Source organism: Gymnoscopelus microlampas (assembly GCF_963454915.1).
Source record: "Gymnoscopelus microlampas genome assembly, chromosome: 13".
NCBI lineage: Eukaryota > Metazoa > Chordata > Actinopteri > Myctophiformes > Myctophidae > Gymnoscopelus > Gymnoscopelus microlampas.
The window spans coordinates 18901388-18914152 of record NC_139950.1 but is presented as its reverse complement, the minus strand read 5'-3'; the positions used below and the strand labels follow the sequence as shown (position 1 = coordinate 18914152).

The 12765-nt window shown below is 45.4% G+C and overlaps 1 protein-coding gene across 1 annotated transcript in view; it reads left to right on the top strand.

The window, feature by feature from the left end:
• The first annotated feature begins 490 nt into the window (after positions 1-490).
• LOC311059123 (uncharacterized protein) overlaps positions 491-12765 on the top strand; it is a 36336-nt gene continuing 24061 nt past the window's right edge. Inside the window, exons 1-10 of the mRNA XM_084076776.1 lie at positions 491-911; positions 2229-2779; positions 3797-3844; positions 4012-4205; positions 4663-4705; positions 5216-5341; positions 5926-6033; positions 9965-10186; positions 11450-11596; positions 11922-12125. Of these exons, the coding sequence (XP_083932902.1) occupies positions 803-911; positions 2229-2779; positions 3797-3844; positions 4012-4205; positions 4663-4705; positions 5216-5341; positions 5926-6033; positions 9965-10186; positions 11450-11596; positions 11922-12125 (1752 nt within the window). The 5' untranslated portion in view covers positions 491-802. The remainder of the gene's footprint in view (positions 912-2228; positions 2780-3796; positions 3845-4011; positions 4206-4662; positions 4706-5215; positions 5342-5925; positions 6034-9964; positions 10187-11449; positions 11597-11921; positions 12126-12765) is intronic.

Below are 12765 nucleotides of genomic sequence, written 5' to 3'. Positions count from 1 at the left end.
GTGAGTGAACAGTAAATCAGTCTATGGAAGTATTGGATTGGGACGTACTCATCAGCGTTGCCATGTCAGCTTAATATAAGCGACTTTGGGCTTCTTTTTCTGTTAAACTGCTTGTAAATATTGGTGGTTGCGTTTTTTGGGCTTGTTTCTAAAGCTTATTTAGGCTTGCTTCCACATTTTTTTATTATTCTTTAAACCAGTGGTCCTCAAATATTTTCATGAAAATGTTTTGTGTCAGGGAGCATTTGTGTTGTTAGAATGTTTAAAAAAAAATATATTCCAAATATTCCACATTTTATTGCAAGAGTTTTTGAAAATAACAGATCTACAAGCTCACAACGCCTCGCATCGCGACGCGTTGTGAGCTTGTAGATCGGGTGGCCTAGTTCCATATTTTGGGCTTGTTTACAAGACCTGGTTACTTGTTTCCCTCACTAAACCTGGCAACTCTACAGGAAGTATCCTGTGTTTCCATGCTATGGTTAATGTCCACACAGCCTAGTCTAGTCTGTGCAGAAGCAACTACAAGCTGAAGAACATACATATCATTGTACATTCCTCAAATAAAGCTAGGTTTTGGCTTAATGTTTTTCTACACGTCGGATTATCTGTCTGGAGAAAAAAAAAGACAGCTTGAAATCTAGCCAGCCTGCTGTTTACTGTTTATTTATTTAGCTAGCCGGCTAGCTTGCTGCTGCTGTGTTCTACAGGCAAAGCCAATGGTGGTGAGGTGAGGTAGCTAGCTGGTGCTGAAGCTAACGTTTAGCCGTGCTGCTGCTTCTCCAGTGTTGTGGTCGTGGTGATGTTCCGAGGCGGAGGACCACCGTGGGGCGGCGAGGGGCCGCCGCCTTTCTGGGACCCGAGGGGCCCTCCACCTCCGGACTGGGGGGGCCCAAGAGGACCAGGTCCAGGTAGGGATGAGAACGTGGCGTCAGCACAACAGCAGTATCTGACCTGTCTGTGTGGAAAGACTGGTTTCTGTTTAGCCCTGATACATGACTGTCATACAGTGGTGGAGAAAGTACTCACTTTTTTTTGCTTAAGCAGAAGTATCAATAAATACTGCAGTGTAGAAAATAGCAGATCTGGCCATTTTCAAATGGCCGAAATGTATAAGGCTGAAGTGGTTAATGTATGTTTTGTGACAATAATCTAAATCTGCAAAGTAACTAGAAGCTAAAGTTGTCAAATAATTGCAGTGGAGTAAAAGTATAATATTCTCTGCCTCTGAGATGTAGTGGAGTAGAAGTAAAACTATTGAAAATGGGAAATACTCCATTAAAGTAAAAAAAAAAACTCAAAAGTGTATTCAAGTACATTACTTGAGTAAATGTATCATATTACTTTACAACACTGCTGTCATATTATGTGATGATTACTGTCTTGGATCCATGGCTAGGTTTCTACTATTCAGTGCACTGACTGACCCTGTCTAGACTCTAGAGCAGGGGTCTTCAACGTTTTTCAGGACCCCTTAGCTGAGAGATGAAGCAAGGACCCCCCCACTACATATTGTATAAAATTGTTTTTGTTTGTTGACTTATCTTTTCTAATTATGTTGGATTCATGACGTTAATATGTATTTTCAGACGACTTAAACCCTCAATACTAAGTAAACTTAACCTCTGGCTCTGTGCTTGCCTGCTTAGTCTGCTCTTTTTTCCCTCTACACCAAATCTCACAACGCCTTGCAGTGTGAGGCGTAGTGAGCTTGTAGATCTGCTATGTTTGGCTAAGGTTCCCCTCAGAATAGGGATGCTAGGGTTCAAGTGGTTGATGCCAAAAAAAGAGTTGCAATCACAAAAATATTTGGAAACCCCCCTGTAGTAACTCTTGAGGACCCCCTGTTGAAGACCACTGCTCTAGAGCCTGTGCCTACTGTATATACTGTAATTTTGATGGTGTAAAGAATGAGACAGGTGTTGCCATGAATGTTTGGCTGGGATGGGATTGTCCCTGTTATCCCGACAAATATCTCTCTAAAACATGACAACATCCCGGTTTTCAACATTCACTACCAAACTATCCCAATTTTCACCACAATTAAAACACCACTTGCTTACGTCAGTAAAAATACATAACAACCCGGAAATGGTTGAGAACCACTGGTATACAGTCAAAAAACATACATGCATTGATTTTGATAAAAGGAATTAATAAGCTTGGACAATGTGGATTCTCTGTGTTGACTGATTGTGGTTCTTGATTCCCATCCCTACCTCCTCCAGGTTGGATGCCTCCTCCCGGTGACTGGGGCCCTGACGGGCCGCCTCCCCCTTCTCGTGGCTGGGGCCCAGATGACCCGTGGGGCCCCCCGGGGCCCGGCGGTTGGGGACCGGGGCGGCCGCCGACGCCTCCGGGCGGCTGGGGGCCGGGCTACGACTACGCCCCCCCCGGTCCGGACCCGTACTACGGTGCCTCCGGTCCTCCTCCTCCGGATCCGTACTACAGTGGTCCTCCTGGTCCCGCTCCCCCGGATCCGTACTACAGTGGTCCTCCTGCACCTCCACCGGCGCTCCCTCCGCCTGCCCCCGTATCGGTCCCGCCCCCGGGGTTTGTCCCCCCGCCTTGCGGACCACCACCGGGGATTCCGCCCCCGGGGATACCACCCCCAGCGGTGCCACCGCCGGGGTTACCACCTCCGGGTATGCCTCCTCCGGTGGTACCGCTAGGGATACCCCCACCGGTGGTGGCGCCGCCAGTGTCCTACGCCTCATACCCCCCGCCGATGGATACCAACGGATTCCCAGCGTTCCCCCCTCCTGGCTGGACGGCAGAGGTAAAGGAAGATGATGTTTTGTTATTCCTCTAAAGGCTGACTTCCTGTTGGGTTTAGACACCAAGAGACTGTCTTTTTTGAGATCTTCTTGACAAATGACTTGTGCGTGCCAAATTTGGTACATTACAATTCAATTTGGGCATTTAGCTGAGTGACTTACAAGTGCGAGATCAGAATTGGTACTGTAAGCATGAACTCTAGTCAATGAACAACAAGGTACGGGTTGGGGACATACATAGTCACATAAGTGCAGAGAGAACAATGGAGTGCCTCAAAGAAACTAGCATACCAGTTAAGCAATGAACTTAGCATCTGTCTAAACTCTAAATAACATGCTACAGCAGAAACATTGGGGGTGAGTCTGCAGTTCTGTCTGGACTGTGGAGTTTATCCCAGTGTTGTGTTCTAGTTTTTTTCGGAAGGTATACGCTACGATACGATGCGCGTGGTCGTGGGTATACGCTCTCGCATTTTCAGTGGATGACAGTTTTTGAAGGTATACGGTAGCGACGAAAAAAAATCTCAAGGTATACGCCGTACACAGCATCTGACGGTAGAACACACCACTGGTTTATCCACAGTTTGGGAGCCAGGAGGGAGAGGAGTCTAGGACGTGTGGAGAGTTGTCCAGGGTGTTTTAGAGAAGGCTCGTTCAGCATTCCTACGTTAGCTGATCTAAGTGAGCGGGAAGGGTTGTAGGGTTGGATCAGATTTTGAAGTTATATGGGGGTGACATGCTTTTGGCTGCCTTGTAGGCAAACATCAGTGTTTTGTACTCGGTGTGGCCAGCAGCCGGAAGCCAAGGAAGGGAGCGGGAAACGCTTTTTTTGGACAACTTTTCAAAGTTGTCACCTATAATGACATGTCCAAAATAGGGACACCACTTCAAAGTGGTTAAAAGTCAGGAGACATTGGCTGCGTAATTGCCGATACCAGTGTTATGAAAATATGTTTGCCAAATCATAATATTGGTCGGGCTCTGCTCATGGGAAAAAAACATTCTTCTTGACATTACAGAGCTCAACTGAGATGATGGTCAACCCTCCACCTGATCAGCCAGAATGGGTGAGTACGGTCTGCTTTGATGGTTGATGTTCGGAAACGTTATGGAAAGAACAGGTTGAAGTGTTTCACTTGATGCCCTGTGTCCTGTTTTATGAGTGACTGTCTGCTTTGGATGGCAATGCACACTAACCACACATACATGTGATTCATGGCCTTTTGTTTTGCAGATCAAAGCGTTGATCTCGGCTCCCGACAAGGAGAAAGACAAGCAGATGGACAGTGCGCTCTTCCCTCCTGTGTTTCCGATGGAAACTAAATTCTTTGCTCCTATCAAGCCACCCCCTGCGGTGTCTCCACCTGCTGAACCAGAGAAAAAGCCGGCCAAGCCCCTCGGCCTGCTGAGGAAAATTACCTTTGAAAAGTAAACTATTTTCTCATGTGTGCTTTCATACAATCTGTACATGATGTAAAGTTAACAGTGTTGTGACTCCAACGAGTGGGTCCTTTGGGGGTTGTTGGAGTTGACCCTTTTTGACCAGAATTAGCGTGTATTTGCAGGTTTCTTTTTTTTTTACCCATTAAAACTGGGAAAGCATCTGTGTCATTTTAGACTTTTGCGTTGGCTATTCAAAAATAGCAGATATACAAGCTTGCGGCACAAAGTGACTGGCTGTCTGCTAAAGTCTGCAATTATTTTTACCTTTTTGAAAAATCTTTAAAGTGTAAAAACTACTGGTTTAGAAGGCATTTGTAGAATCGGCCTCAGGTCTTAATGAGTTAAACACTTGAACCCTCAACTAAGTTAGTATATACTTAGTTGAGCGGGGTCATGTTAATGTAACTGAACTAAAGTGATGTTTAATTCCTGTGTGCTACAGACCCCCGCCAGGCAGATCCACTGGAATTATCTCCTTCATTGGGGTGAGTACAATTTAAAACCGTATACTATAGCTGTATACTTTCATCATACAAGCTCACAACACAAGATCCACATGATCCATTTTTTTCTATTTTCGTTTTACATTTTTGATAATTTTCACCTAATGACATGACCACAACAGAGACAACAGGATGAAAGTAGTTATGTGTTAATTGGGCCTTGGGACTACACAATATACTGCAAATATATGTAAAACTAACAATAAAAAAAATGTGCCTCATTGTTCATTGTATTTTTAGGTGGCATCTATACTTAATAAACTATTAATTAGTTAACTGGGGCTGGCTCTGTACTTGGTCCGGTCTTTTTTTCACTCAGCATCTAGTCTCTCTGCCATAAATAGCGGATGGACAAGCTATTTTTGGCGAATGTTCGCCCCAGTACAGGGACGCTATGGTTGACGTGGCTAGAATGCCTCGTCATCACCTGTCCACCGTGGACAGACATAATGAATAAATGTCCTCCTGTCCCTGTCTGTCTGGTGTCTCCAGCCGGCGTTCGGCTACATCGAGAGAGAAGACCTGGAGAAGTACTCCTTCAGCTTCGATGCCTTCTTCGGGAACCCCCAAGCCATGGTCCCGTCGGTCAGGGTTCACTTCACCGCCTGTACGGAGAAGGTCAGTGTGGACATCGTGTCAAAGGACCACACAACCCCATTTCGGTGTTCAATTCTCAGTTTTCATTTGTTTGGGATCATTTTAACATCTACTCAGGCTTTTGTGAGCACCCCATTTAAAAATGTTTTTATTTATGTATTAGTTTATTTTCCCCAAAAGTTATATAAAAATAAACTGAAAAAGTAATTGAAAAAACACGGTCCCCTCACGCATTAGAAGGCCAATATTGGTCACCAGAACCAAGGACGGGTGTTTTCAAAGAATCTATTATGGTTAAAATTAAGTTTAAAGTTACAATGGGTTTCTAAGTCTGATAAATTGAATATCAAATATGAATATCAAATCTGTAAATATTGATCTGGGGTGCTTACAAAAGCCAGAGTAGACATTAAAATAACCTTAAACATGTTTGAAAGTGAAATATCCCTTTAACTCTGAGGATGGAAGCAAATGGACTCGTAAGCGTCCATATGGTTCCATTTGTACACTCTTAGAGTTATAGACCCATAAGAGACTCCTGGACCGGCGTTGGGTATAATGGTTTACTGTTTGTGTTTGTGTGTGTGTGTGTGCGTGTGTAACAGAACAAACAAATAGCGACAGATGTCAAAGTGGCTCCAGGAGGAACGGAGAACGTTGACACTGAGATCTATGAAGCTGTGGTCAGCCAGCCTATTCCAGTGAAGAAGAGGGTAAGAAACTCTCTGATCACTACTTCATGTCGTACTCTCTCTCTCTCTCCTCTCCCCCCTCACAGCCCCTCCCTACCCACATGATTTCCTCACGTCGCAACCTTCGCACACTATCCTTCACTGATCTCTCTGCTCTCCCTGCCCCTGAATCCTTTGCTCTTCTATCCCCTGACACCGCCACTGATCTTCTTTTCTCTACCCTATCCTCTTCTCTAGACCATCTCTGTCCCCTCACCACCAGGCCTGCACGCTAAACTCCACCTGCCCCCTGGTTGTCGGACTCAGTGCGTACTGAGAGACGGAGCCTGAGAGCGGCTGAGCGCAAATGGAGAAATGGCAACCTCCCAGAGGACCTTCTTACCTTCCAATCTCTCCTTTCTACTTTTTCCTCCTCTCTATCTGCTGCTAAAGCTGCTTTCTTCTGCACAAAAATTCAGGCTTCTGCCTCCAACCCTAAAAAACTCTTTGAAACTTTCTCCTCTCTCCTGCAACCACCACCCCCTCCGCCCTCCTCCTCCCTCCTCCCTGACGACTTCGCCAACTTCTTTGACAAGAAGGTGAACGATATCCTATCCTCCTTCACCCCTCCCCCGGCTGGTGCCCTGCGCACTACCCACACCTGTCTGCCTTCCACCCCTCCTTCCCTATCTTCATCTACTCCTCCTCCCTCCCCCTCACCCTCTCTATCCCACTTTTCTCCCCTCTCCCCTAACGAGGTCCTTCTCCTTGTTACCTCTAGTCGCCCCACCTCATGCTCCCTGGACCCGGTCCCATCCCCTCTGCTGCAGTCCTCTGCACCTGAACTTCTTCCCTTCTTAACCCACCTTATTAACACCTCTCTGACATCTGGCTACTTTCCCTCTGCTTTCAAGACTGCCAGAGTCACCCCCCTCCTGAAGAAACCGACACTTGACCCCTCTGAGATCAAGAACTACAGACCGGTTTCCCTTCTATCCTTCCTATCTAAAACTCTCGAACGTGCTGTCTTTAAACAACTGTCCTCTTAGCTCCACCAGAACAACCTCCTGGACTCCCACCAGTCTGGGTTCAAAGTGGGTCACTCGACCGAGACGGAGTCGCTCCATACCGCTAGAGCGAACTCTCTCTCCTCCGTCCTGATACTCCTGGACCTGTCTGCAGCGTTCGACACAGTGAACCACCAGATCCTCCTCTCCACCCTTAAGGGGATGGGTGTCTCAGGCTCTGCACTCTCCCTGTTTGCATCCTACCTGACGGGTCGCTCCTACCAGGTGATGCTGAGAGGGTCTGTGTCAGAACCACACAGACTCACTACTGGGGTTCCCCAAGGCTCGGTTCTGGGTCCTCTTCTTTTCTCTCTCTACACTACATCTCTTGGTGCTGTCATCCTCTCCCATGGCTTTTCCTACCACTGCTATGCCGATGACACCCAGCTGATCCTCTCATTCCCCCCCTCTGACACACAAGTGGAGGCACGCATTGCTGCTTGTCTGGCTGACATCTCAGAGTGGATGTCGACGCACCACCTGAAGCTCAACCTGGACAAGACCGAGCTGATGTTCCTCCCGGGGAAGGGCTGTCCGCACCGAGACATGGCCATCACCATTGATAATGCTGTGGTGACGTCAACTCGGACTGCGAAGAATCTGGGTGTGACCCTGGACGATCAACTGTCGTTCTCGGCAAACATCGCATCAGTGACACAGTCCTGCAGATTCCTCCTCTACAAAATCAGGAGGATTCGCCCCTTCCTCACGGAGAAGGCAGCCCAGGTGCTCATCCAGGCTCTTGTCATCTCCCGCCTGGACTACTGCAACTCCCTCCTGGCTGGTGCTCCGGCATCTGCCATCAGACCTCTGGAGCTTGTTCAGAAAGCTGCAGCTCGTCTGGTGTTCAACCGCCCCAAGTTCTCCCACACAACTATCCTTCTCCGTTCTCTACACTGGCTCCCCGTAGCAGCTCGGATCCAGTTTAAAACCCTGGTGCTAGCCTATAGGGCAGTGAAAGGAACAGCTCCTTCTTACCTCCGGGCTATGGTCGATGCCTACACCCCTGCCCGACCACTTCGGTCTGCCACCTCGGGGCGACTGATTCCCTCGTCACTCAAGGGTCCTTCTGGTCGATCGACACGGTCACAACTTTTTTCTGTTCTGGCCCCACAGTGGTGTAATGAACTTCCCACTGAAGTCAGGACAGCAGAGTCACTGCGCATCTTTCGCCGCAGGCTGAAAACCCACCTCTTCAGGAAACACTACCCTTCCTCTTTGCCTGGCCTACTTGTTGTTAACTAGTTGTACGAACTCGTTTTAGTTTTGTATTGTTTTATTGGATCTTGTTTAGTCGATACACTTACTTTGCTTGAGCTTGTGCTCATTTGATTTTGCTATTTTGTCTCATCTGTTTAAGAAAGTAGGTAGCTGATATATTGCACTTTTACCTTAGCGCTAGGTATACTCTTGGTTGCTTGTTTTTTGCAGGAAATGCACTTAAGACTTCTGGTGATTTGTAGTTTTCGTTCCCTACCTATGTTGAATACACTTATTGTAAGTCGCTTTGGATAAAAGTGTCTGCTAAATGACTGTAATGTAATGTAATGTAATGAGCCTCAGGTAAACACATCCTGGTCAGCCAGCCTATCAATGAGCCTCAGGTAAACACATCCTGGTCAGCCAGCCTATCAATGAGCCTCAGGTAAACACTGTGGATCCCCACCTCACATAGTTTCTATACTTAAAACTGACCTGACCAGTTGCCACTGTCCTTTGTTTGTTAGTTTTTCAATCTATACCAAAACTCTTCGTCAAATATAGCAGATCTATGTGTTGCATACTTGTAGATCGGCCATTTTTGGCGAATGTCCCCCCCAGAATAGGGATGCTGGGGTTCAAGCGGGTAAAAAATGAAATGATGGTTGATGACAATCCTAATAATGATGCGTACATTGGATTAAAGTTCTCAGTCACCAAGACTGATTTCAGTCATTTGGATTTTATTGAAGCCAGCATGTCTTCTATGGATGCATGTTGCGCATCGGAACTACTGTAGCCTATCTACAAGCTCTCAATGCGTCGCAGACGCAGAGAGCTCTAGTGGGCATAAAACGGACATAGGCAGACAGATGGATACAGAGATCTCCATATCTTGGCACAAAAGGGACACAGACTAACAGGTACAACGGGTACTCTGACTATAAAAGCCCAAAGGCTCGACTTGTTATCTAAACCTGAGCCAAGACCCGCTGCAATGGTGTCCAAGCAGGACTTAAACCGAAATGTTCAACCCAAGTGGTTCACAAGGTGGAGTAGTACTAGAGGGTAAAATCAGTACACATTATCCCTATAGTCAAGTGAACAAGACGGATCTGTCCGATTGTTCATATTCCATCCTGATTGGCGAATTCCAAACATTGCTGTCCCACAATAACCTACCTGACCTCGCTCTGAGGAGCACTTTTTCTAGTTTTTCCTGAAAAGCTGAATATTTTGGACATGGTTTCAGCTTGTTTCTGTCCGACAGCAGAGATATATAATAATAACTAGGGAAAGATTTCAGAGCATCATTGACATTATAAATATAAAAAGTTGAATATAAAAGAAAAGAGTCACCATCACTACATGTTCCTGTTGGCCCATATGGTACACAACCATTAGCTTGTAGATAGACTATTTTTGGTTATTATTAAAACATTTGAGCATTTGAAGTGGTCAAAGTCGCAATATGTTCAGAAGCATCTTCCATAAAACCCTAATGGTCTCTGATGTTTCATGAAAGCAAAGGTGATGTAGAGCATATTGTGTTAATTGTTTAAGAAACAGTGCTATTGTTGGGGGGGGGGGGGCTCCTTTCACACTTTTTCACAAATTGCACATAATCGCACATTAAAGGACTTGGTCGTGAGATTTTATTTTGCTTTAATCCATGCATGTATGTGTCCATGGCGGTCTGTACACAGCCAGGAGCGAAGCAGTGTCCAGGCCAGGTGCACGTGACCATCGGCCCCCTACGGACCAACGTGGTGTTTGAGAAGAAGGACTGCAGCGGTGTCACTCTACTGGAGAACGACCAGGTGCTCCTCAACATGCTCACTGACATCGTCACCGAGAAGAAGAGAGCCACCAACATCAGACCCAAGATTCCCTCCACCTTCGAACACACCAATGAGAAGAGAGAGACGGTGAGAGAGGGACTGTGTTTGTTTGTGTGTGTGTGTGTGTGTGTGTGTGTCATTACTATACTATACTGGATGTCCCCACAAGTATAGTCGAACTTCAGAAATCATCCTTGAACAATAATGAAAATGTTGGGGGCAGGGTTAGGATTAGGCATTTTTTAGGTTTAGGGGTTGGTTTAGGATTAGGGTTAAATATGCCAAATAAAGAAATGAATAAAGTTAAATGTATAACGAAAAATAGCCGCACTAAATCATTACTGTCCGTCTCCCAGTTGGCTTTAATAGAGTCAGTCGAGACCGGAGTCATGTTATGTAAGGTGTCATACAAAAAAGAAACGATGCGTCTAGTCTCAGCTGCATGACTTAAACACCCATCCAATTTGTCTGGCCTTGCTAATTCAAAACCAGGAATATGTTTTCTCACATAACTCCTAATCTGTAGGTATCTAAAAAAATCTCGCTGCGGGAGGCCGTACTTCTCTTTTAACTGTATAAAGGAAGCAACTGACTGAAGACATCTGGGATAGCAGTATGGAATACATACATACTTGTTCGATTAATGCACAACATTGTTTAATACAATTCAAAATATTACATAGGTTACATTACTCAAAAGTAAAATTACACAAAATATTCCCAGACACCTCCCCCCAATGTGATAAGTGCAAATCAGCAGATGCAACTCTACTGCACAGTTATGCCCTCTGTCCCAACCTACAGAATTTCTGGATAGAGATATTCAGACTATTTTCCAATATACTAGAGGTAGAGATAGATCCAGACCCAGTGTTAGTCATCCTGGGGGTATCAGAAGGGATGAAGAAACTAAATCATTACTGTCCTCACAAGTAGTAATAATCTGTGTGTGTGTGTGTGTGTGTGTGTGTGTACTTACATGGGCCTGTTGTCACATTTATTACATTTTTCATGTATTGTATGTGTCTATTGTAATGATTCTCACCTTTCTTTTAATTTCAAGGCCCCCCATTTTGATACGCATTATGCCAAGGACCCCATTTTGATATGCATTTAGGCCAAGGACCCCCATTTGATACACACTCAGTGTTAATTTAAGTCATTGCTCTAGTCTAGACCCATAAGAGTGTTTGGTTCCTATTTCTTAACTATCAACCATTTAGCTGGGGGGGAACCCCTGGAACGCCCTCAAGGACCCCTGGTGGTCCCCCCCAGACCACATGTGTGGTCAAGATTGACATTAGACCACCACTAAAGTGTCTTAACGTTGACCCCCTCTGCGTTCCTCAGGGTGTCATCGTGACTCTGAAGGACAAGGAAGGGACCATAAAGTCGGAGGAACACGGCGAGCTGGTCTTCAACGTCTCCGAGAACCTCAGTGACGTGGACTTCTGTCCTGAGGACGTCGACGAGGAAGTGGAGTTCACCGTCATAACTGTGAGCCTTTGTCTATGAATGTGTCACATATGACTTTAACTCATGTCATTGACTGCCACTGACGAGTACACTCGTCAGTTGGCCCGAGGTCCACACTGCCAATGACGAGTTGACGAGTGTTTTTTTTGTGTGTGTTTTCAATGGTTTACGCTAGAGGGTGCTGTTATTTTCCAATTGAGGTTGATTTTTCACTGTACTATACTGCTATTTTCAGCTTAAGGGTTTAGGTTAAAAATGGCATTCATAAAATCGGCGTCCTAAAAGGTCTATGACCTCACAAGTATAGTAATACAAAGGTGTGTGTGTGTGTGTGTGTGGCGTCCAGTTGAAAGAGGGGAAGAGAGCCATTAGGATCAAGCGTTCCAACGAGCCCCTCCTCCTCACACTGTCCACCGCCTCGCCCTCCAGCAGTGTGAACGACAAACCCACCTCCATCCAGGACAGACCTCTGGTGTTCAACAACAAAACATTTGTTCTGGACACAGAGCTGTATGAAGGAATAGTCAGCCAGACTATCATAGAACCCTCGGTAAGAATACTGCTTCTAGTATTATTATTATTAGTAGCACTACTACGCGGTGTGAGCTTGTAGATTGGCTGTTTTAGCTATTTGTCGTATGACAAAGTATATGGGGCTTAGGTGTTTAAGCACTATCTTAACCCATTACGACCTGAGGCCGCGTCTAAAAAAAATCTAAATCCTAAACAAAATTTGGAAAGAAATATTAAAAAAATATTTTCGCGATTTTTCAAAAATAGCAGATCTACAAGCTCATAGCGCGGCACTCGGTGCCGCACTATGAGCTTGTATATCTGCTATTTTTGAATAGCCAAAGAAATCTAAAGTGACACAGATGCGTTCCAGGTCTTAATGGGCTAACCAGTAAGGTGAGGGATAACTTTTTAAGTATGAAACTGACAGTAACAGACTGAAGGATAACATTAGCTCTAAACATCATTGTCTGCTTGATGCCTCAAATAAAGTTAGTTAAAGGGAGCTACAGTGTGTAGATGTGCTTGTTGTCTTGGATCTCAGTTCGTTTTGGGGCCAGCACCTGCCTTCAATAGTCTTAAGAAAAGTCTTTACACAAAGGAAAAATGATCAGCAGATTTTAAGACTTAACAAACTTTTAAAACTTAACAAACTTTTGTAATTTTACATGAGCACT